The sequence below is a fragment of the Corvus moneduloides genome, chromosome 17 (assembly GCF_009650955.1).
Source record: "Corvus moneduloides isolate bCorMon1 chromosome 17, bCorMon1.pri, whole genome shotgun sequence".
Lineage (NCBI taxonomy): Eukaryota > Metazoa > Chordata > Aves > Passeriformes > Corvidae > Corvus > Corvus moneduloides.
Window position 1 is genome coordinate 14,942,305 of NC_045492.1, and position 24,464 is coordinate 14,966,768.

The window sequence follows — 24,464 nt, forward strand, 5'->3', positions numbered from 1 at the left end:
TCCCTGCCCTTATGCCGTGCACTCACTTTGCACAAGAAGTTGCAACCAACTTAAAACCTCTGCATTTTGGATTCACAGGGATGAAACACGTGTTTTGTATTTGTTCTTTGTTGGCATGGAAGTCTGCGATACCTTATTTCTGCATATTTGTGTCCATTCTGGTGTGTGCATTCCTGTGTGACAACTGAGTGCATGAGGCGTCTGCGTGACCACCCACCCCTTAAGTGGTGGGCAGGGCGGGGGACCTGTAGGGTTGGGGGCAAATCCCTGTTCGTGCAAGAAGCCGTGGTGCGTTCATCGCCCTGTCCGTGTTCGTGTGGCGCGGGGGCGAGCCCAGCGCCCGGCTGTGCTGCGTGGCTGCGCTGTGCGGGCTCTGCAGCAACGCAGCGGGAGGAGAGCAAGGAGGCGAGAGGCGCGGAACGTGGGGGTCTGCCGCGCAAGGGGCGTGAGGGGAGCGTATGTTGGAGGGGGATAAGGGAGTGCGGGTGCGAGGCGGTGTCTGTGCCTGCGTGTGTGAGGGGCTGCGTGCGAGCAGCACCCGCGGCTGTGAGAGCGTGCGGGACCAGCAGATGGGGAGGCCGCACGCCCGTCGCTCTCGCCCCGCCCCGCTGCCTTCCGCCGGCCCGGATAGGCCCCCGGGGCCGGGCTTCGCCGCCTGTGCCCGCCCCGTCCCTCCTTCCCCTCCCTCCCCCTCCCTGCCACCGGGACTTCCCTTCGCGCTCTATTCAGCGGTGCCGCGCCGCTAGCCCGGTATGTCCCGCAGCCGGGCTTCGCTCAGCGCCCGGCTTCTGTAACGCCTCCACTCGCGGGCGAGGCAGGGCCGAGGGGGCCATGGGGGGCTCCTGAGGGAGCGGGGAGCGGAGCGCCCGGCCCGCCTCGCCACCATGGAGCCGCCGCCGCCGCCCGGCGCCCCCAGCGCCGCCGAGCCCGCCGGCTGCCCCAAGGACACCGACCGCCAGCTGCGCCTCCGCCTTTGCGTCCTCAACGAGATCCTCAGCACTGAGCGCGACTACGTGGGGACCCTCCGCTTCCTGCAGTCGGTGAGTGGCACCGCGGGGCTGGGGAGCGCCCTCGGGGGCATCGCGGGGCCGGGCGGACGGCCCGGAGCGGCTCCTCCCGGCGGGCGGGGGGCTGCGAGGGCGGCGGGGCAGCGCGGGGGCGCAGCTTGTGGAAGTGCCCGTGCCCGGGTCCGCACCGCCGAGAGGGAGTTTCTGTTCGAGAGGCCGCGGGGGCGGGGGACGAGCGAGGGACCGCCTGAGAGCGCGGGGCCGGCAGAGCCGCGGTTCTCTCGCCCCCGCCGCGGAGCGCGGGCAGCGTCGGCCCCGCAGCGTCCCCGGCCCCACGGGGTGGCCGGAACGGACCCGGGAATGGATCTGCTCTTTGATTGTTGTTTACAAGTTGCTTTTACATCCACTTGGAAAATCTACCCTTGCTGCCACTTATTTATAAATAAATATTGTATATATATCTTCGTTTAATGGTAAACATAAATTTGTGATTGTGCTGGGTGTGTCTGTGCATGTGGAAACAATTATACCTGCCTCTGAAATTATCCACGGGCTAGTTCAGAAGAAAAAAATCCATCTGGATATTTCCATTTTCCTATGTAGGCTCTAAATGTGGAATTCATCTGTGTACCACCACACTCCTGCAAATAACTAGAAGAGTCTGCAGTAAAAGTTACTAGATAACTGATATATCATAATAAAAAAAAGAAGAAGAATAAACTAGTGATCACACAGATCAAGAATCAAAGCAAAGGAAGTCTCTGCAGAGATTTCTAAAAGATTGGTCAGGGCAGAAATTCTTTCTGGTGTTTTCCTAGATAAAAACTAAACTCTGGTTTCATCTAAATGGGCTTAGACCCTGGGCCCCTTTTGACCTGTCCTTCTGGCAAGATTTTTGTTTGTTTGTTTTTTAAAATCAGTTTGTCTTCAGTGTTTTTCACCCAAGTGGCAAACTGTCTACCATAAAAGATAAATGACAAGGATGTGGTTGCTTTATGAACTGGTCTCTACTTCAACCCTCCTCTTCTCTCTCCAGTAGTTGAACTCAGAACCTTTAATTTGAGTTTTCCAACTGAAGTGCCAGTTAGTTTAATTTAGAACTGTGGTTCTGTCTCAGTGCGAGGAGGTTCTTATAAAAGCTGTAAGTTGTAGAAGTGCCCCACCCTACAGACAAAACAAAGCAAAAATCCCTCAGAAAACTCCTCTGTCCTAAGTACTGAATTTGAGATTTTGTTAGCTGCAGGCTAGAATGTAGATTCAAGCTATATATTTTTAATTTCAGTTCTTAAAGCTAAACGTATTCACAGTGTCAGCTAAATGGGATTTTCATATATTAAAAAAACAAATCAGGTCTTTTATTTATTTGTATTCATTAACTTGGCAGTTTTCATTAGAACAGTAGTGAGTAATATGCCCTAGGTAATGGCAGGAGAATATCCTGACTGAGTGCACTCGCTGAGGTCTTGGCTGGCACTGCTGGCAGTCAGAGTCCTTCCGAGGCACTTTGTTGCCGGGTGTAGAGTGGCTATAGTATAATCTTGCGGGTTGGTTCTGGAAGTGCAGCTTTACGCCCTTACAGAATTTGTGTTTTGTTAATTATGTTTGAATAAAGCACTGAGGGATAGGATCTTTCTTATCTCTGGGCCTTAGTTTAGAGCAGCATTCATACATAGGCTTAGCTTTATGCACATGTCAAATATTCATGTGCTGTCCTAAATAATGTTAGTTTCTTCAGTCATTGACCTACATCTTACGTACTGAATCTCTGTACAACTGCATTTGGATAGCTGAATGGTGTTAGCCCCAGAGAAAGGAGAATGAGGATCTGCTGCAGTGTCTGAGGGTAAAAGAGCAGTAGTGGGATGAAATTTTTTAAAATAAAATTTGGAGTATGAAATATTTCCTGCATAAATTATGCGGATGGCCGTAAGTTAATCCTTCTAACAAGACAGCCCACAAGAATGAACTCTGCCCCGCCTCCCACATTGGACAGCTGACACAACATGCAAGGATAATACCATCTATATCTTCACTGAGATTCGATGCAGTTATAGGCCTAACATTTTGCCTTATGACACTAATGAAAGTACTGCTGTAGCCCTGGGACTCTATTCTCAACTCTGCTTGGCCTCACAAATGCAGGCCACATAACTCCCATTTGTTGGCTTTCCTGAGCATGCTGGCATCGCTGCACAGGAACCACCCCTCCTGCCCTATGGGTCTCTGTCTCCCCAGCTCACGTTCTGCATGAGCAGCACTTACCCAGTGCAAAATAAACGTAGACTGTTCTACTTCCTGGGGTAACGCGCCAGGTTAACGCTCCAGTGTGATTGGGCAAGGTTAGTTGTTTTTTCCATAATGTGAATTGTACTGAAATGGTCCAGTACAATTGATCCAGAAGTAATTTTGGCTGCACTGAAAGACTGCAGTTCTGTGCAGGAGAACTGCAGTACCCAGATCTTCTGGAAACTTGTTCCTGTCAAAAAGGAGATGAGAGAGATGTGGGTTATGGGTTCCTTTGCTTAAGAAACTTCAACAGCTTGGGTTAAATAAAGGAAGACTAAATCTCGTATCTTTCTATCACCATAATGAGTTTTCTCCAAGTAGGCTGGGACAGTTGTACTTATGTGAGGGAATCTGTGCTCTTGGTTAAATATTTGCTATTGAAGCCCTAGTACTCATTAAGTGTTCTCAATAAACAATGTTTCAAAAAGCAAACAGCTAAATTCTATGGGTTTATTCACAGCACTGAAGTTGCTTGCTAGCAGCAGCTTCCTGTGTTCCCTGGTAATGTAAAAGAATCTCTTAAGTATTTAAAATCTTGTAAGTATTTAATACTATGCATTTGCAAATAAATCAAAGTAACTTCAATTTACTTACAGTATTTTAATCTGTTTTAGGAGATGAATATACGATCATATTTAAGGAAAGGTTTCCTTTTTCTTTTCTTTTTCTATGCTTAGAAACGTTTTCCCACTAAGCTGCAGGGGAAAATAAGTTCATTATTAGCATGAGGACATAGTCCTTACTTGCTTTGCCTAAAAGATTGTGGTCCATATTTTGCTTTCATAAACTAATAAAGTGAATATCATTAAAGTTGTAGAACATGGAGTTCTATTTTCTAACAATAAAAATTGTGTTAGTCACTTTTAAGAATATTTTGCTGTGAGTTTTGTACTCATTTAATGAAAATGCTACAGATGTTTACGTATTTAAATAAAATTTAGTCTCTAGAATTGGTTATGTTTTATACCTAAAGTAATTTTGACAAATGGAGTTATATCTGCAAACTTAACTTAGGTGTCCCATCATTTTTCACTTTGTATATGATTTATAATAATTTTATTCCATTTAATTTTGGACATGAGAAGGCGTTTCTCGTATTTTGCTCGTATTTAGTTTCTGGTACTCCTGTTGATATTTTTATTATATGTGTGTGTATATATATAATATATACATTATATGTGTATTATCTATTATAGTATAATGTATCATAACTATGGGGAGAATGAAACACAATAGCTTTACCCTGTGGTTTGTTCCTTACAAGGTGAGATGATCAATTGCAAGGGATATAGCTGTTTTTTAAAACAGAGTCTGGATTTTACATTAAATTGTAATATAATACAGATACGATACTATATGTATGCCATCATTTCAATAGTCCTAGTTGTCCTAGATATTTCTTCAAAATAAGGAAGGAGAGGGGGGAAAACTCTTCTACCAGCTCACAGCTGATGACCTGAAGTTAATGATTTAGTTATGAATATACACATGCCATATTGTGTCCTGTCCTATTTGCTATTTTGTTAGGTAGGGATGATATTATTGCAAATTATGGCATCGTCCTTGAAGAAACGCTGTGTAGCACAGGAGTACTAATAGACAATATTGCAGTTATGCAGCTGTGTTACTAGCTGTACTAGTAGAGGCTCGTTACACAGCCAAACTTTTTAAGCAGCAGGGAGAACTTCATGTAGCAGATGGAAATGTACTGCTGCTAACATCGTTAAAGAACTACTGATCACAGAAGAAGCAAAGTGGAAAATTGTCAGAACCTAATGGAACTTTAGTAAAAGTTTCAGGAGTAAGATAAACTTCAAAGACATAAAGGCAGATAATTCTGTTGTAAGTCTCTGGTGTGATCATAAACCATAAGGATTTTCAGTCTCCAGACTTTAAGGTTCAATTAATTCTTTGGCCTCTTTTAACTCTGTAACATGTACAGAAATGTTTATATTGTCTTACGTAATTCTGTAAATATTTCTTTTTTTGTGTGACAGAATCAAACCGGGTGATAATTTAGTTAGTGACCAGTTGGATAAATGCCAGGATCTGTCTGGTGGCGTGCAGTCCTGTGCAGAATGTGGGGCTGCCAGCGCACTACTGAGGTGCGGTATCTGCAGGGTGCAGCCCCCAGGCTTACCCAGCGCTAGCTAGCTGTTCTTGCTTATAGTGTTAGTTGGTATGGAGAAGTCATGCACAGTTTGTTGAGAAAAGAAAGGTTGTGGTGTGTTTGACTGCTGCATGGTCATTCCACAGAATCCCAGTCAAATCTAACACTAATATTTCAGTGACTAAAGACCAGCTCTCAAGTAAGGAGACACAGGAGCCCTGAGCAATTTCAGACATACTCATTGACCATCGTTCTAAAAATAGATTGAATAGTGAATACACAGCAGTTAGCTGTCAGTTTTTTAAAGTTTGTTCTTCCCAGTTTGTAGATTTAATCATATGAATTACATGTGGAAATGTTGGAGCAGTAGTCATCCAATACATGAGACTGCAGTGGTAGGTATTTTGTTGCATCACTTTTCCCCCCCCCATTCTTTTATTTCATTGAACACTCAGTTCAAACCTGCACATGCAGCTCCCACAGCTTAGATAATTGCAAATCTATAAAGCCAAAATGTTCTCTACATTGTATATAAATATGTCTCTTTCATCTTTCCAAAGACAAACCACCGGCTTGTTATTTCAATGTCAGAATGACAGGATGTACTTTTAGCTTGAGCAATTGCTGTTTGTTCTGTGCAGGCATGAAAGCAGTAGGAAAGGTGAATTGTTCTTACCAGATAGGTATCAAATTGGATAAGTAATTGTACCAGTATTATTTTTAGGTTTTAGTATCATGCATTCCTGTATTTTTATATGAAAACTAGAAGTCGTCTTCAGTCCTATCAACTGTATAAATGTTACATTAGGACACGTGCCATCAGATAAATTAGCCCACATCCTACAGACTCAAAATATTTATGTTTTGCTCCCCTTTCTTGCTTGCTTTGTAGTTGTAAATGATCTATCTCTGGATTTTGCACTCCACCCATCTTGAAACATGATAAGCATCACAGGTCTTTTTTTTTTTTTCTCCTCATTCCCTTTCTATTTCACGATCTTGTTTGCATCCAAGATGAGGCTCTGGTGCTCTAATAGAGTAGCAAACAGACCATTTGTCTCAGCTGTGAGCTGTGGTTTCCTGTCCTACCCTGTTCTCTGCCTGTTCACCCTCAGTAGATACAGATACACACTGATTCTGGAAGGTGTACCATATGCTTTGGGTAATGTTGCTCCCTTATTACAAGACAGCTAAAAGAACATTTGGGGGAGAGGAAGGAGATGGGAAAGGAAATTGTTTGGAAGTGATCTAAATTGGCTTTGCTGTTCTGTTATTTTGGGTCAGTTGGTCACCTATAGCCAGTTGTTAGGGCTGCAAATGATCAAGATGTTCTTCTGTTTAGTTTTAAAGTCATGGAGCTTTTTTTTTTAAAAGCCTGGTTCCTGACGTATATAAATTGAGGAATATCACAGCTTTTATTTAAAATGACATATTTGTAGCCCTTCTGGTTGTAAAACATGAATTGAAGATAGAACATTAGCAAAACAAAAATGCTCCTGGGTTTTTAGGGGCTTTTGTTATGACTCTTGAATTTGGGGTTGGCAATTCTGCTCATAGAGTTTTCTGTTTAGACCAAGTGTAGTGCAAAATTAGCTGCTAATGGCTGAAATGCAAATAGACTAAAAGGTTCTTTTGCCCTGGATACAAAAAAAGAAAGTGAAGAAAACAGTCTGGATGTAGAAAAATGAAGCAAAAGTGAAAAACTGAAAAGCAAAACAAAGCAAAGAGAAAGCTCAGAAAATATTTATTCTTCTGAGCCTGTGGTCTAGAGAGCCCCGTTTACAGTCACAGGTCTACGATCAGGGCTGTAGGATCCAGATTACCCAGGTTCTCTCCTGCTCTGAGATGTATGAGCTTAGTGGGTCGCTTTGAAAATAGTGTGCTGAGCCCATGCCTTTTGTAGTGAGGCTTTACAAATCAGAGTTATGTAGGAGTACAACAGGTTTTTTGTATGAATGAAGGTGTTCATTCTTTTTGTACTCTCACAGAACTTCCATGGTGAGAAAATATCAATAAATCCCCTGTGTAGTTTCACCAGTTTACTGCCATACAGGTGAGAATTAAAACTACTTTCTCTTTGCTTCCCTTAACTCATTCCAGCTTGGTGTGCATCTGACTCCTGTTACCCTTTATCTCAGACCTACTTTGGTCTTATTACATCCTTTGGAATGAGGTGTCTGACCTCGTTCTGGCTCTGCGTCTCTCCCTCCTCTTGGTTGCTGTGCTGTGATCCTTTTGCCGTTTGTCCCTCCCTCTCATTTCAGGCATGCCAGTTGTTGTTTGAATATGTGCCATGATCTCTGAGGGAGGAGGGAGTGCTTGGCTTCCCTGGGCTTTCCCAGAGCCATGCTGGTGCCTCTGCAACAAAACTCCCTTGCAATAGCACTCTGGGAGCTGAGGGAAAGGAGGGACAGAGACCCTGGGCTCTGGCAGGAAAGGGCATGGGGATCAAAAAGTGAACCAAGCATCACAGAGAGCAGAGTATTAGAGTTGCTTGGTATATAGCTGAATGCATGTTTGATTTTACAACATTTCGGGCTGATGTTTGCAGGAAGCAGACTGATACCCATTATGAGAGCTTGTTTGTCCCTAAATACAGGAAGCAAAATAGTTTAAAAGTTTTGATAATTTTCCACTCACCAGCTCACACAGTATTTCTGCCCTAGGCAGGAGTACTGGTTTGCAGGGATGGGAAATGTGATTCTTCAATTTTACATTGTATTGTAGAATCATGAAACAAAGCCTTGGAGAGAATCTTGACAAACCATCCCATCCTGTTCTGATAGGAAAAGATCTTCATTTCTGATGGTTTACCCTTGTTGTTTAGATGTTGTTAGTATTAGAAAGGTCTTCTTAATGCCTAACATAATGTCTAATGTTTTTTTGCAGTGCTGTTTATTTCTTTGCATCAATCCCGTAAATATTTCAAGAATGTTTTCACATTTTGCTTCAGATTATGCTATATTGTCAAATTGTTTAACTTTTCTTTCTCAAAAACTATTTAATTTTACTTCTGTAGTTCCTGTGCTGTTATCTGGATTCTCTAATGTATGTCCTGAACTCTAGTGCCCAAAACACCAGGTGCAAGACATTTCCAAGGTTTTAGCAGTACCAAGTGAGGGAGTGGATTACTTCACAGGTTTTGTAGAGTATACAGAGTATTATTGTCGCAGGAGAGCCTTGTACCTGCATTTGAGGACAACTCATTGCTCATACCAGCAACTGTGACTAGGTGTTGGCATAAAGCATTTATGGGAGCAGTCTAGCATTCAGGCTTCTGGGGGGTACCCTGCAAGTGCAACACTGAACCCCCCTATGGGGAAGAGAGTGATGTGTTTGCAGGCCAGCTTTCCAATGTGCACATCCTGGCAGTCCCAGAGGCATCCGCCACAGAGGGTATCTGAGACTTGAAAAAGCAGGATCTCCCAAGTGCAGTGTTTGCCTTTGGGCACCCAGATGAGTCTGTGACAGATGAAGCTTTCAAGAAATTACTTATTTCTGTTGCCTGCCTGTTGTTTGCTTCAGGCACTTGCAAGAAAATATAAAGGGACTGTGTGAATTTCTTCTTTCCAGCTGTAGAATCCCTTTTCTGTTTTTGTCTCCCCAAATGGATTTCCAGCCTGCAATGGTAAAGGCCTTGCACAGTTGTGGTGTGGTTTAGGATGTAAATGGTGATGTATCTTTTGATTTTGATGATGCTTGAAATTCCTGTGTAAATGGCAGCTTGTCCTGGTTACCAGGAGTGAGTACATCTAGAGACAAGAAAAGATTTAAAATAAGTAACCATGTCGTTTCTCAGTCAGCTACAAAGACTTCCTTGTGGAGCAGTGCAGTTCATGCAAAGCCATCTCATCCGGACTGAACACTACCTTTGACTGCTTTTCCCTTCTGTATCGTAGAATGAGGCTTGGTCTGGGAATTGCACCAACAGCATGCCTGAAATCTGACCAAAATCTTGGATTTAGATATTACTGCGGATGAAGAGTCCTGCCTAATTACCCAGTCAGATGTGATTAAAGCTTTCACACTACCTCTGCAGGTGTGATTGAATCAAGCTGTAACAGAAATAGAGAACTGCAGTGGATCTGTACTGGGACAGAACCTTAGGGTGGCTGTCTGGTTAAAACATCTGACTTCTGCATGTCACCTTCACCTTCTGTAGATTCCACTCATCTGAAGAGACCTTGGCTCCCTTTGAACTGCAGATCTCAAGAGCAGAGTAAGAGAAAACAGCTCTGTGATGAGAAAACAGTTCCTTCACTCTTCCTAATGAGTCTTCCTCCTTGCTTACACAGCTGAATGCCATATGTCAGGCCATGAGACACTGATTGCCCAAAGCTGAATGTTGCTCTGATAGGCCCCTTCAAACCCATGGGCAGAAAGACAGATATTGACTGTTCTGGCATTGTGAGGCTTATGCCTTAGGCCTGTCTGCCCTTTCACCCAGTGTTATCAGCACAAGAACTTGTTACAAACTGGCTGGCAATGTCACTTCCTACAGTTCTGGAAACAGTGACAATTTTATGTCATGTATCTTTGAGTTGCAGAGTGGGCAATAGATTTCTAAACCCTGATTATTTAAATGTGAGTATGGTTACTGAGATGATGGGACTGTGGAACTGAGTTACAGGAACATTTAGGTTCATGTGAGGATACTGGGTCATTCTCACTGCTGCTCCCGTTGCTGAAATTATTTTTACGGAAGCATATCAGCCATAGAAATAATACCTTGTTGCAATTAATCTGATGTCTCATGACTCATAGAATAAATTTTGTGACCATTCTCAACCTGACTTTCATTTTGTACTTCTGGTTTTGCTGTGGTCAGTTCTTGTGCCAACAGGTTAATTTGTTGGTTCCCAAACCACTTTGCTTATCTAAAATGAGGACACTTTTTTTTTAACAGGTGCAGTTGTTTAGTCCTTAAAAATCTTTCTAGACTAATCATAATTTATTTGGCTCAGTAAAACACTTTCAGTTAACAAAAAAAAGAAGGAGCAAACAATCGGATAGGCAGAGTGCTGATTATATATTCCCTGTGGATTTGTCAGTTGTTAAGTTGCCACTAGCTAAGTGATAGGACCAGCGTTTCCAGGGCTCCTGTCTCAAGCATATATTAGGAGCTGTTTGACAGTATGTTTTGGGTGTGAAACTTGATGTGATTGGGCCAGGAGTTTGCCTTGCACAAATCAGGGTGCTGGTTTAGTTGTGAACCAGAGCCGCTAGTGATACCAAAACCACATCCTTTCTGCTGACATGTCTTGGCCCAGGGTGTCAGAATGAGCAAATGCTGATCCTTGAGAGGCACAGTGCTTGCCCCTTCCCTGAGAGCACCTCTTTTACAGAGAGGTTGCTGCAGTCCTTTGCACCAGTGACCATGACTGCTGAGCTTGCCACTAAGGAGTGATGTTTATCTGAGCAATTTACTAAGAAACAGCTTTAAACCCATGAGTCTCATTTTACTGGATGTCTGCCAGACGTTTACTACCTTTGTACATGACAGAATGGGTTTAGATTTTAAAAAAGCCTAACAACATCATCCATATCCTCTTACACCTTCTTTTATTTACAGTAAATCACATTAGTGATAATACCTTTGTCTTGAAAGTTTTGCCTGCTCATGCTTCTGGCATTCTAGCATGGCTTGAGTAATTTGGAACAACCTGTAATGGGATACATGAGGGAAATACTTGTCAGGAAAGAGGGGAAAACATAAAAGGTTGCATTCAGGGATTGTTTTGGATGCTGAGGAAGCTGGCAATGAGAGGAGTTTCCTGATATTCGAAGTGTGTGTGTCACTGGTGGAGAGCCTTGCTTTGGCGGCAGACTCCTGATAAGAACTCACTAAAATGCAAATTCTTATCTCAGACAGGTGGGGGTGGGTTTCAGCTACACAGCAAAGTCTCTGTCTAATCTGGCAACTGCTTTGAATGCATCACCTCAGGGAGCCTTGGCTGTTAACCTCATCACTAGGTGGCTAAAGAAGCCCCTTCCATTTTGTATGAAGGGGCACTAACAGAAGGTTATAAAAGTTTTTTGGACTCGCAAACCTGATTCTTAAATAGCATCCATGTTGTTGTGGGAAAAATGGACAAGCTTAATGTAGGTATACATGAGTAGGCTGTGTGCTATTTAATATGTAGGTCACAGAGGAGAAGGCATGGATGCCAAAGTTTATCTGTTAGGGCTGATCAGTGGTTAATGCCCTGTATTGTTAAGCAAGAGACTTAAGCTACAAATGTAGTAAACAAAACAGTGCCAGGCTTTACTCTTAGGCCCTGTGGCCAACTGGCATGATCTGGTCCTGTCTTGTACCATTGAACTCTTGAGTCTCAAAGCAGGATAGCTGCATTAAGACTGCCTACTGAGAATGGTCCTTGGCCTCTCCTAACTGGCACCATACCTGAGAATGGTTTGGGAGAATGCTAGAAGGCCCAGGTCAGAGCATGCCAGGAAACATTCTCCCAGTTTTCTCCCAGAATTGCAAGGCTCAGGGGTGTGTCCTGGCCTTATGGGCTCACCAGTGGAGGCATGGCCCTACATTCCACCCCAGGCTCCGGCATTTATTGCTAAAGCAGGGTTCTGGTACATGGGAGCTCATACCCAGACCCAGTGCTAGCTTTTCCTTGAGGGTGGTTGATGTGGGTGGTTATATTTCTGATGCTTTGTTGTTACATGAAAGTTCTAGGTGCCAGGCCAGAAGTGCTAGAAATACATTCTGTCAGCCTTCCTTAGATCTTTGTCATTACTGACTCTTGCCATCATTACTTGAGATCTTTTATTTTGTTTAATCTGTGGAGGAGGAGACAGAAAGGAAATACAGTTTGAATGGCTGTCAACTACTTCAGGGCAGTGTGAAAAGGAACTGGATGTTAATTACCTAACTCAGTGTCACCACTGACAGTTGTCAGCTGAGATATTGTAGACTGAAAGTACTTTGGCCCTTCATATGAAGGGTGCTTGATCATTTCTCTTTTATTTACTTCCCTTTTTATTGGAGAAAATCAAAGGCTTTAAATGATAATCACTGGGCACTTGGATATAATTTTTTAGCTTGTATCCCTCTGGGTGCTGGTGGTTCTGTTTGTTGTATTACTAAAACTGTGCTCAGAAATCAGTTCAGATGGGAAGCAGCTGTTTGTGAGGAGAGGGTGTTGACAAGACAATAAGGGCAGAACAGTGGGGGAAGTTTTCCAAAGAGAGCTGCAGAAGTGTGTTTGCTTTGAGCATTGGTTTGTCAGAGGCATGATCCGTCAACAGGAAAAGGAGAGATGCATATTGGGGAGACACTTTCCACAGAGTTTATCTCCTTTGTTGGCTCTTAAAAATGTACGTGGGAAGCCACCACTGTTAAAAATACATGTCCCCTCCTCGGTGCTGGCACAAGTCGTCTGTTCACATGAGGAGAATTGTTGGGGTCCCTCCCCGTGCCGTGTGGTCCTGGGAGCGGGGCCCTGAGGGGAGATACGGGGTTTCCCTGCCCCGGTCAGCCTCCTTCCCCCCTGGTTGGTTTGTGTTCCCCTGCCCAGGGGAAGGACCCTGGGTCCCGTGATTGATGCAGTTTCCTCGGCATCCTCAGCCATGCGGCTGGGAAGATAAACATCTCTGAAAATATCTACCAAGAATCGGTCCATATATTTCTTTTCCACGGGCCTCGTTGTCTGATACATGTGTTGCAGTATCCCCACTGTAACAGAGTGTGTTCTGAAAACTTGTTGGTAAATAAGTAATGATTTTCAGGCTATATGGACCAAAGAGAGTATTTTTGGGAGGTATAGTTGAGAAATGAGATTTACCAATTAAATTATTTGTACAAGACGAAAGTACTGCACGAGATTTTAACTTAGTCGTTAAACGGTACGGGGGACGTGAAATATGGTGCACTGAGTGTTGCAGTACCTGTTTTGCTGGGTTTTTTACTGAGTAGGCCTTCAACTTTGCCAGCACTGAACTTCTGGGGTTGTGCTGTATTCAGTCTTCTGGCTGTGACGTTGCCTCCATGTTCTTGCTTTCCAATGATTGCAAAGCCCTTGTGCAAGGACAGATAATCTTACTGTAGGTATTTTTTTTTCACTTCTGTACATTCATCCTTCAACACTTAGAAGAAGCATTTGCCAGAATAACTGCACTTAGAAGTTAGGAAACAGGAGCAAAAAGCATTTAGAAACAAAATTGGACCACTGAATTGAAAGTGTAGTCCAGGCTTTTGAATTAAACGCAGTTGGAAAGAGTATTGGTTTTAGATGAATGGAAGGAGTCCAAAAGAAGCACAGATCAGTACTTCTGTATTGAAGTAAATACTTCCGTAATTAGAACAGGTCACTAAGACATATGACATCCTTACATAATCTTTCACTATTCACCAGCTATGGTGGTTCTCTGAAAAAATCAGCTGTGGGCAGTTCCTGTTGTTATAAATGAACAATTGTGCACAGTTTTTATTACTTTGCTTTGATTTTTGTTGTTGGTTTGGGTCGGTTTTTTTGTCTGTTTGCCAAATGGGGCAATTACTCAGTGAGCAAAACAGTCCCTGAAGAAATGTGTGTTTTCCTCTTTTTGACTGTTAAGCAAGCCTTTCTTTCTCTAAGTGTGCTCAGCTTCATCTTGATTTTTGGCATGGTGAACAGATCAAGCTGATGAAACTTTGCTCTATGGATCGATCTGTTGGTGAAGGATGCTGGAAGTTTTCTGCAGTTATACCAAGTAGCAGAGGAAAATCAAAAAAGAAGGATTATATAGGGTGATACTGTTTTGCATGGTGTCTGGTAGAGCACCTTTTGGGGATTCTGCTCCCTCCACAGACTTCATCCTGTGGAGTGCAGAAGCCAGGAGGAGCTAGAACCTCCTGTTCTAGCAGGTGCCTGTCACCTTGCAGTATCAGTACCTTCTGCTTGTAGAACATGAACACCATGAACAGCAAGGCACATCTGGTATTTCTGCTGTGACCTCTGTTTTCTTCCCTATTGAAAAACAATATGCAACTTGATGTGAAATAAAGCTAGAAAGAACAGGCAGGCTCTTAATGGGCTTTGTCTGTTATATTCTGCATGCACTGTGTCATAAGAGATCCTTTTGCACAATACAGGCCATCTTTCTTAAGCAATTGCACAAGAAAAGCCACAATATTTGGAAAGTAAAGTATGAATCAAAAATTTTACAGCACATAACCAGAGGAACTGAAATTTGCAAACAGCAAGCAAGAATGAAATTGCAGTGGCAGCAGTTACCACGTCCAGGTGGTGTGTGGAGGCAAGGCTGCATGACATCAGTTCTCTTTTAATGTGGCTCTGGGTGAGCTGCTGGGGCAGCATGGTATCAAAAACCAGCTCAGTCCAGTAGAAAGAAACTTTTCAGACTATTTCACTTAGAGAAGAAGAAAATTTTGTTTTGAAGTGCATTAAGAATAAAGATACTGGTTCATGCAGCACTTTTTTGTCTGGATCATCTCAAAATAGAGCACCAGTATTTAGCAGATGGAGAAACTGAGGTGCAGAAAGGCAAAATGCGTTGTCCAAAGTTGCAGGTGAAGTAAGTAACAGAGCCTTGTCTCCATTTCTTACCTCCTTTAGGAGAAAAAGCAGAGCAAAAGATGTCACATAAACTTTGTGACTTTTTTTTGTGAAAAAGTGCAACAAAAATGTTAATTCTTCGGTTCAGTCTTCTGGCAACCAGCTGACACATCCTTGGCAGTTAGCGCTCGATGAATTGGTGGTCTTAGCTCAATTCCAGGGGGACTGTTAGGCGTAACCAGAAGCAGTCTCTGTGTGCAGACAAAAAATCCATAGGGATGGGAGGCATTAACGGTTTTTCCTTCTGGGAATACCTCTGCTGGATGCAAGAGACTGTGCTGGGAGAGTTTTCCTGCCAAAGTCCTGTGTGAACATAAGGTATAGAATGTAAGTCTTGGCCCTTGAGGAGCTGCCAGTCAGCACTTTCCCAATACTCTCAGGGAGTAGTAAAAATGTAAACAAAGAAGCTATGTTAGGTCTCAGAATTACTCAGTGGCAGTTGTCTGAACAGTTGTGCTCACGCTAAAGTCTCGGCAAGTCCAAGTGCAAACACTTGGACATCTGGTTTCGTACTTGCCTAGTCTGTTTGTGTGCTAGCTGCTGAAACAAATCCTTCTCAACACTATGCAGAAGTACTTTTTAAAGCAGTAAGTGCAAGCCTGAGTTCTGCAATCAAGCACAAATTGAGCACAAAGGGTGTAAAAGACAGAAATGAAGTGAAAATGTCAGTGGTTTGAATGTACTGCTGTACAGGGATTTGAATGCCCCTGCATTCACTAGAAAAAAAACCAGTCTTGACAAGGAAAGTAAAACTGTCTAATGCCAAGCTGAATCCAAGGTGAAATTTTGAAAAAGTTGTTACAAAAGTCAGTATCTAGAACATTTCACTTGTGTAGCTTCTTTGCACTTGTTTTTTTTTTGCTGAGGAGCTGGAACTTCAGAGATGCCACAGAAAGGAAGTTTCTTCCTCTGTAATTTTCTAGCTCCAAGGTTCAGACTTGAAGTTTGAAAGCGAATTAAAGAAGCATTTTAATCCTCAAATTCACAGCGGAACCTGTAGTCGGGGACAAGAGCATTTATTTCTGGTAGATTTTGTACCCCTCTGCACAATTCTGATCATCTAAGGTTTCGCCTCCTTCCTTTTCATTAATTTTGAAGATAACCTCTTCAGTCAACCCTTGTTGGGTCCTTAAAAATTCTCCTTATTTTCACATAAAAGGATTTTTGTTTACCAATTCTGACTCTGGGAGGCCATGACTACTTTGTTCAAACTAACCCAGTACCAAAATAAAAAAGTTAGCATGATATATCTCTGCAAATCATGAGACTGTTGAACCATTTGTGGAAGAGATCGGTGAGATTCTGAGTGAGAGTGGTGTGTGGAGAGGTGGAGTAATGCCCTCATAGAAACACTACTTGCCTTTTCTCACATGCCAGCTGATGTGATCTGTCTAGGAAACCAAGACTTATGCTGAGACACCTGGTCTGGTGGGGACTATAGCACAAGGTGGGGTTGGACTGCTTTCCTCAGTTCTGCATACCTGCATCACTACAGCATCCTGTCGCATCTTGTGTCCCACATCACAAATTCTCGGTTGTCCCCACAATATATTTCTGTTCTGCTTTACTCCAGCAGTTCATGAGGTGGGGTGCAAGTACCGTTGTACAAGGGGAAAGAAAAGAACGAACACGGTGTTTTCAGCTTCCTGCTGGAGCAGGGCCATGCCGCTGTTGCATGGGTCAAAGGAGATGGACAGATGAAGGTCCACCAGGACTGGTTGACGCAGGACACAACACAACATTAACATTGTGTGTACTATGAGATCATAATTTCAGTATTGGCCATTGCAAACAATCGGAGATGCTGGTGTATGTGATAAGCCATTATCCTGGAATCCATATTTCACTTAATTATCTTAGAGTACAGTAGACCAAACCAGAAGATATTCCCACCAATTTCACTCTTACTCACTGCTTAGAGCTTTGATTTATGTTTGTAAGCGTGTCAAAGTGAGGTGACCATGCCAGTTACTGCCATGCCTGTTTGCCTGGCCCCATTGCTTGGAGGTGAAGTCCCGCAGTGTGAATGGGTGTCTGGGTTTGTATCCTCAGCTGCTACAGCTTTCTGTATAAATGCAAATTAAAGGCTGCAGTGGTTTGTTTAAATGTTGAGTTGCAGAGGGCAGTGTTTAAGCGACAGATGCACATTTTGTGCAGTCTTGTTAGAAAGAGAGGTCTAACCTTCAGGAGAGGAAGGAACAGAATAGAGGACAAAAATTGCTTCAGTTATCTTGTTTAAATCAGTTTGCAAATGAGAGTCACAGTCCTTAGCCCAAATGCACATTAATTAACAGTTTGTAGTCGACTGTGGGATGGCAGCTGAAATGGTTGAGGATTAGGCACTTACCTTGATTTTTAGAATCAAGAAATGTTAAATACAGATGGTATTTGAGTTGCAGTTTCAAAGGAGGAAGAGAAACATACTGTCTTAGTCTGCTTCTGTTTTCTAGGCTTATGTTATTTTGTATTTGCTGTGTAAGCAAGTTTCAGCTGAGCTGGTGGAATTGGTCAGAAGGGTTGAGACTTCTGGATGAAATGAAAAAAGATTTCCTATGTGGTTTTTTTTTTGTGTGTGTGTATGGGGAGTAATTTGGGCTTGAGCGTCCTTTTTTTGTTTAATGATACACCAGCTGTGGAACTAGAGACAGGAATCTCTTTTCATTGCGAAGCTTCTTATTTAAAGCTGTATTACCTGTCTGCTCTAATGTGCATTTAAGTGAAATTTGGCTAAGTGAATAATTTCTGCCTTCACTCATCATTATACAAATCTTTTCTTAAGGAAAAACAAGTCTCTCCTTCCCAGCGGTTTAAACATCAGGCAGTGACAGGAGCTAGTTGGAAATCTCCCTGTCTGTTGTGTGTCTAGGTACTATGATATTCTGTTGCCAAACTTGTCTGTTTTTCTGGGGAAACTCTGCTGCATTTAGAAGCTTTTGGGTAGGACACACAATCCCGGACACTCAGCATGATTTCCTGCACATACTTCTGTGAAGTTGTGTGATGCTGTCAGAATTCTGGGATGCCCCTCCAAAAGGGTGATCTGCTTTGGAGTACCTGGAAGAAAAAGGCTTGGTTATATGCAGGTCTCCTTAACAGCACTTCTGAAAAGGGCACTCATTCCCTGATGAGGCAATCCTTTTATCACGTATTGTCCTTTTTGGTGGAGTTATTATGTTTTCAGAAGTGAGGGAGAAAAGATGCATATCAATTTCCGATTAGTTTCGAGTGTGAAGTTTGGACATGGTGAAATCCTATAGCAAGTTCTCTATCCACATCTTTCTTTAATCAGCACTGACATCTGTGTGAAGTGTGCATGTTGTGCGTACGAGTATTTCATACCCACTGAAGAAGTTCTCATTGTTTTCAGGAAGAATATATTTCAGAGGAGAGATGGAGAGGAATCATGAAATGCCATTTCTCCATATTCTGTCTGTTCTCAAAGAAGTTATGGGTATGGGCAGGGGAGTGTTAGTATGAGAAGAGATATACCAGTGTATCTGGTATAACGTTGACTGGGAAAGTTTCCATGGGTCCAGAACTTGACGAAAATAATGGACAAAGGTCTCCTGATTGAGGATTAAGGGAGAATGCTGAAAAGTTGTTAATTTAATCTTCAGATCTATGCAGCAGGTGTCTTTGTTATTTTTGGTGTTACTTGCACAAAACTGCTTTTTTGAGGATTCGTCTGCCCTTACTCTTCATTTGCCAGCTTTGATTGGAGATGCCTTTATAGCAATTTTAGTATAAAATAACTATTTTCAAGGTGACTCTAGTATTTATTTTAACTTTCAAGGTGATAAACAGAAGGTTATGAGCTGCTGAGAAATAAAGTATGACTTCTTTTCCCTTTATGTAAAGTTTATCGGTCATTTGGCTTACGAGGGAATTATATACCCAAAGACATAAAGAAGATGGCAAGAGAACGGATTAGAAAAATAATGTCTTATGTGTTTCAGATTCAGTGGAATTTATAGTCTGTGTATATATGTAAAAACTTAACTTTGCAGGCAGTATTACAAATGCAGGAGTGCTAATACTTCTACAACATCTCTGAAATTTGTTTTTTGTGCATTAACGGAGGAATATGTAACAGTAGAGGAATGAGGTTCTGTTAGGTTTGTACCTGCACAATAAGAGGTGTTGTGTGCAAGTCCCCACCTGCACAGGGCCTGGGGGCTGCATGCTCTAAGCAGAAGGGTCTGCACCCTGCTTACTGCGCAGGAAGAGAAGCGATGAAGCCTGGCTACGATACTTGCACAGTCCTATGTAAAAATCTTGTTTGGCAGTAAATTGCTGCTAGTTTGGAGCAGTTTCCTGCTTTCTATGTGTTTCAGTTTTTAGTTTCTAAAACTTACACCAGAATAGTACCTCCCACATGCGCACGTATATATCTGTACATGTATATATACTTTGCCTGTTTATTAATGGGAGGTACCTTCTAGGCTATAGCAGAAATATGGGGTTCTTGGTTTTTTTTTGTAGTCAATTCTTGTCTATTACTGATTTGAGTGGAGTCTCAATGAGTTTACTCAAACTCCAGACGTATAGCCTACTGGTGTGTGGTACAACTACTAAAGCATGCATGAGCTGGAAGCCTCATCAGAATCTGAAGTGAGTTATGTAGGGTATTCTTGCATAAAGAGTGGGATGCTAAATATTAGAGGAAGCTGCTCCTCCTTAGCAGCTCATATCTGCTTTCCAGGTTTTGAATTCTACAGTTGCAGTGGCTGTTTCTTCAGAAAAATATCAAAATGAACCAAAAAAAAACCTGCTATTTTTTCATACCATGCAAATCTTTCATTAAATAAAATGCCAGGGAAGTATAGATTCGCTTCAGTGGTGGGAACACAGTAGAAACTTCAGTCCCTGCTGCTTTGAATTTTAAGAGGAAAAAATGTAATCTATAAATGAGTGGAGGAATCTGAGGCCACCAGTTCTTCAGAGACAAATAATTCAAGCAGAATATGATGATTGTTCCAAGGGCCAGGTATGAGGGAGCAACAAGAACACATTTCTCTTGATTTCTGGTTGATAGCTTGCTGTGTTGGAGAACAGTTGTGCTCAGAGCAGAGCCGAGAGAGAGTAGGCACAGTAAGGTATAGGCAAGCCCCTGACAGTGAACTAAAAGAGAGGATTTTTGAAAAGAGAAGAAAAATCCAATGAGTAGACTTCAGGAACTGAGATCTACTGTTCCATTCAAAAGTCACTGAAAAGCCATTTGTCTGACATGCTACTTCATATCCTGTCCTGTTTGTATCCTGAGTGTTTGTATACAAAAGCAAGGAGTCAAACCATGTTTCCCTGTCTGGATTTGCCACCAAGGATGTCCTGCTTGGATGCTGGGCCAGTTGGCGTACGCAGCCCTGGCTCCGCTCCTTCAGAAATGAGCGTGGGGATCACAGTGTACTGAACAAACTGCTGAGTGCCATAGTCTGGGCTTTGTGCATCTCTGTGTGACAGATATGGGTATCACGTATGAGGACAAGGAAGGCAGAACATGAACAACAGGAGTGTTCTAAAGCAAAACTTGAATGAATTCGGATTGCTCCAGCTGAAAAGGCGTCTGAAACTAGTTCTTGTTGAGAAAGAGTGAAACGGACTAATGAAAGAAGTGTAAAAGATGCTGTGTGCCGGCCTCAGTTATAGAGTGGCTTTCTGGTCTCTCTTAGTCCTGATTTCCTTCATTCTTTGATTTTAAACAGTGGAGAGGATTAGTCAAAGACTTGAAATTGCTTTTAGGCAGCTTTTCTGACTGATTATTTCCTGTTAACTGATTTTATGTATTCGTAACCCTTATCCTTTTGGTCTCATTGAAATTTGTGACAGCTCTTTAATATATCTGAGTGAAGAGTTAGGAAGTTTAGTTTGAAGTGTTTCTTTGGTACCTTGAACTGAGCAAGCTGACACTATGCTGAAGCAGAGGAATAGCTCACATAAACTGTCTGAGAGCAGGGACAGTAGCTTCCAGCAGCAGAGGGGTAACCAAGAAAAGAGGTGTTGAAGTCCTAAATCATTCCAGTTCTTAGCAAAGTAAATGTGACTTACCTTTGTAAGTCAATCCAAACAATTTACCCTGTCTTCTCCAAAAGCCAAGCATATTTAAAAACAGAACAAATCCCTAAAGACACATAAAAAGTGTGGATTCTTTCTTAAAAAAAGAACTGTAACAAAAGTAATCTTGGAACTATGAATTTCACTAAGGTAAAAATGTGAAATCCAGTTTTATGAGGCTGTTACCAGAGGTAGGAAAGGTACCATGGGGGTACCATGTACCAAGGTACCTATCACATCCTGTGATACTGGGTAGGTGTTTCACATTTGGGAGAGATTAATAATGTAAAATTACTGCCTAGGTCATCTTTTTTTACCAGGTAAATTGTTTTATTTCTGGTTTGAAATATGTCCTGAAAATACAGTGACTTGAAGATTCTGTGGCAATCCAGAAGATGACAATATAAATTTGTGACTGTCAGACTGTCAAACTCATGACTGTCAGAATACTAGTATCTTCTGTCATTTGAAGCAAAATGACCTAACTTGTTTAAGAACTTTCTCCTTCTAACTGGGATAGCGTGTAATTCCCCTACATTTCTGGCTAGTCACTTGGGCCAAAAGAATAACACTGTGCTTTGTCTGCCTGGATTCTCAAAGATGTAAATCACTGGACTGTTTTCAGTTGTACATTGAAATTCTCTTTCTGGGTCCTCCTGAGGAAACCAGACACTGTCAGCTCTCCCTACATGTCTGGCTCTGCTATCTCTGTACACAAGAGCACCATAGTAGACAGGAAGTTTGCTGTGCAGTCAAAAGAATTTTGCCCTTGTTCATAAGTTACAATTTAGCTCCAGAACCTTGCTGGCTTCACCTTTTTCTAAATTCTTGGCATCCAGCTGCCTCATTTCAACTCATCTTTGTCCTGGATAGTTTTCTTTTGCTGAGAAGTGGCTTCCTCACTCCACTTCCTTAGTGTGGTTCAGCTGCATTTTTCGCTCCTGTAGACAGTATTTCCCCCTAGCACTCTTGCCTCACAGCCCAGTATTCCCACACTTTATAAATATGCTTGCAATTGTGCCATAAGCTGTCCCTTCTTATTTATGGATAGAATTGCAAATTTGATCCAGATGGTGCTGGTTTTTAAAGTCTGCTTCTGAAATCTGTTTGCAAGATATGATCTGCCTGAGCATATGCCTGATTGTCTGTTTTTGGGAGATCTCCTTTCAGGATTCTTGGCTTATTTTTGCTGTATCAAAGTTGTGCTTCATTAAATGCCATGAGTCAGTGGAACTGAATCCTTTTGTTTGCCACAGCATCACAGGTAGTGTCTAAAATCTGCTTAGACTTACGTGCTGTTTTGTCAGAATTGTTTCTGAAAGACTTAGTGCTCTTCGAGCTTAATAAGAAAAAAATACTATTTTATGATCTGTAGTAAATGACAATTAATGATATGATTAGTAGTAATTACTAGCTTTGTATCAAGAGACATTTGACAGTAGTTGTAGCTTTACTAGGGGATGGGGTTTCTCAGTGCCTGTGCGTTTGATGGTACTTGTAACTGCCTGGGTGGATCCCAGCTACCCACTTGCAGCTTGCACACAGTCCTTCTTGGCTTCTCTTGGGGACTTAATCTCATGCAATTTGTATTGCCTCTTTTTCTTTTCTCTCATTCTGTTATCTCTTTATGTGCTTACCTTCCTTGGCTCTTAAAACTGGCAAACAAAAATTCTTTGGCATTTAGTGTACCTTAGCATTTTTTCTTAAGCATGCAGATTATCGCGCAATGCCATAAGGAGGTCTCTTACAGCTTCAGTTTTACAACGTTGTATCTCTGAATAAAGAAGTTGTACAGCAGAGGTGTGTTATGGAGTATGATGAAGTCTGTGCTTCAGTCAAATTGAGACCAGCTTGTGGAATCAGTGTATGAGCACTGAAAGTTTCAAAACTCAAAAGGCAAAGAATTAAAATACCTCTGTCTCAACCCCGAGACACTCTTCTGATTTTAAAGGCAGTTAAACTCTCCTAGTTGATAGGCATCTGCTCAGTATCGTTTGTCATGTAGTTCATTTGTTGGTTCATCATCAACAGTTTTAACACACTCCACTTCTTGTTCTTCCAGGCAGAAAGCATGCTGGCAGATTAGCAGGAGGAGCATGGGTGGCATTGTCATCTTCTGTGGAATGCCCAAACTGTGCCTGTCCAAGGGACACGGCTCTGGTTTGTCCATACATTTAAGTCCATTAGTAGCTGGCTTTGAGGAGACTGAGTAACTAGTGATTGTGGGTGGAAAAAAGTAATGCAAATGGCTTTTGTCATGAACTTTCAAATCGTAGTGGTTGCAGTGTCAAAAAGACTTGCAAACCAGAAATACTTTATCATCACCTTCCACAAATTCAAGGCCAACAGAACTTGGCAAAACCTGCTTCTGAGTGTTAATGTCCCACTGTACAGAACATGTAGGACAATGACCCAAAGCCTCTTTGAGGCAACCTCTAGCCACTGTTGACAACTACTAAACAGATACATGCTTTGATGTGTAGAATTGTTGAGGCAATTTGGCTTCTCTGTTTCAGTGGATATAAAACTTCAGCAGTGTGTTAACTGCTTGGTAAAAGAGGCTGGAGCTCTCTGCTGCAGCAGGATTGTTCTGTTGCTTTGCTTTGGTGTTGCAGCTTTTTGACAGTTGTTTCCATAATCTCCAACCCAGAGCAATGCATGTTTCTTCAGACACCATGCAGTAAGAGTAGCCTCTGGAAGAAGTTGTGACGCCAGAAACCATTGGTATTTGTGCTCTACTGCTTGAATATTTGATAAAATTGGTATGTAGGACTGGGAGAAGTTAGAACTGTCTCATCTGTCTTACCAAGAGCTACCATCCCAGCAGTAACAAACTGTTAAAAAGTCACTCTTTTGACAACTGAATAATGTTAACTGCGAGCAGTTTTGAAGTTTGTTCCTTGGAGGAATTTGCTATTGTTCCTGCCCTCTGTGTGCACTTCTGGAAATGTGAAGACTCATATGCATGTCACAAGCACTCACAGTCCAGAGGGGTGAGTGTTTGCATGCACAGGGAGCAAATGGACAAGCACACTGATCATCCTGCCTGCTGGTGTTACCCTGCTGTTTGTGCCGCTCTGCAAAAAGACGGCTGTACTGCCTCAAGTCTTCTTTAGGTCAGCAGAGTGCCAAGGTGGTTATTTAGGATGCGGACCTCTCCTTTGTATCTTGTGCACTGTAGTGCTGAGTGAACTTTGCAGAGGTTTGTTTTAAATCACATAGACTCCTGAAATCAGGGAGAGTTTTTTAATTTCATGTCAATATTGGCTCAAACAGCCACATTCAAAATATATACCACTGTGTTTTTTCAAAGCAGAACACTCAAAATTGTACTAACCCTTGCTGAGAAGGCCTCCTCTCTTCTGATCTGCTTTTTAACTAACTGGAATAAAATACAACAAAAAGATAGCTTTAATAATTTTTGTTCTTATTAGCAGGGAA

The 24,464-nt window shown here is 42.3% G+C and overlaps 1 protein-coding gene across 3 annotated transcripts in view; it reads left to right on the top strand.

Annotated features, from left to right (window-relative positions):
• The first annotated feature begins 691 nt into the window (after window positions 1-691).
• Window positions 692-24,464, top strand: part of PREX1 (phosphatidylinositol-3,4,5-trisphosphate dependent Rac exchange factor 1) — a 144,621-nt gene continuing 120,848 nt past the window's right edge. For all 3 annotated transcript variants that reach the window (XM_032126666.1, XM_032126667.1, XM_032126668.1), the window contains exon 1: window positions 692-1,040. In XM_032126666.1, the coding sequence (XP_031982557.1) occupies window positions 885-1,040 (156 nt within the window). In that variant the 5' untranslated portion in view covers window positions 692-884. The remainder of the gene's footprint in view (window positions 1,041-24,464) is intronic.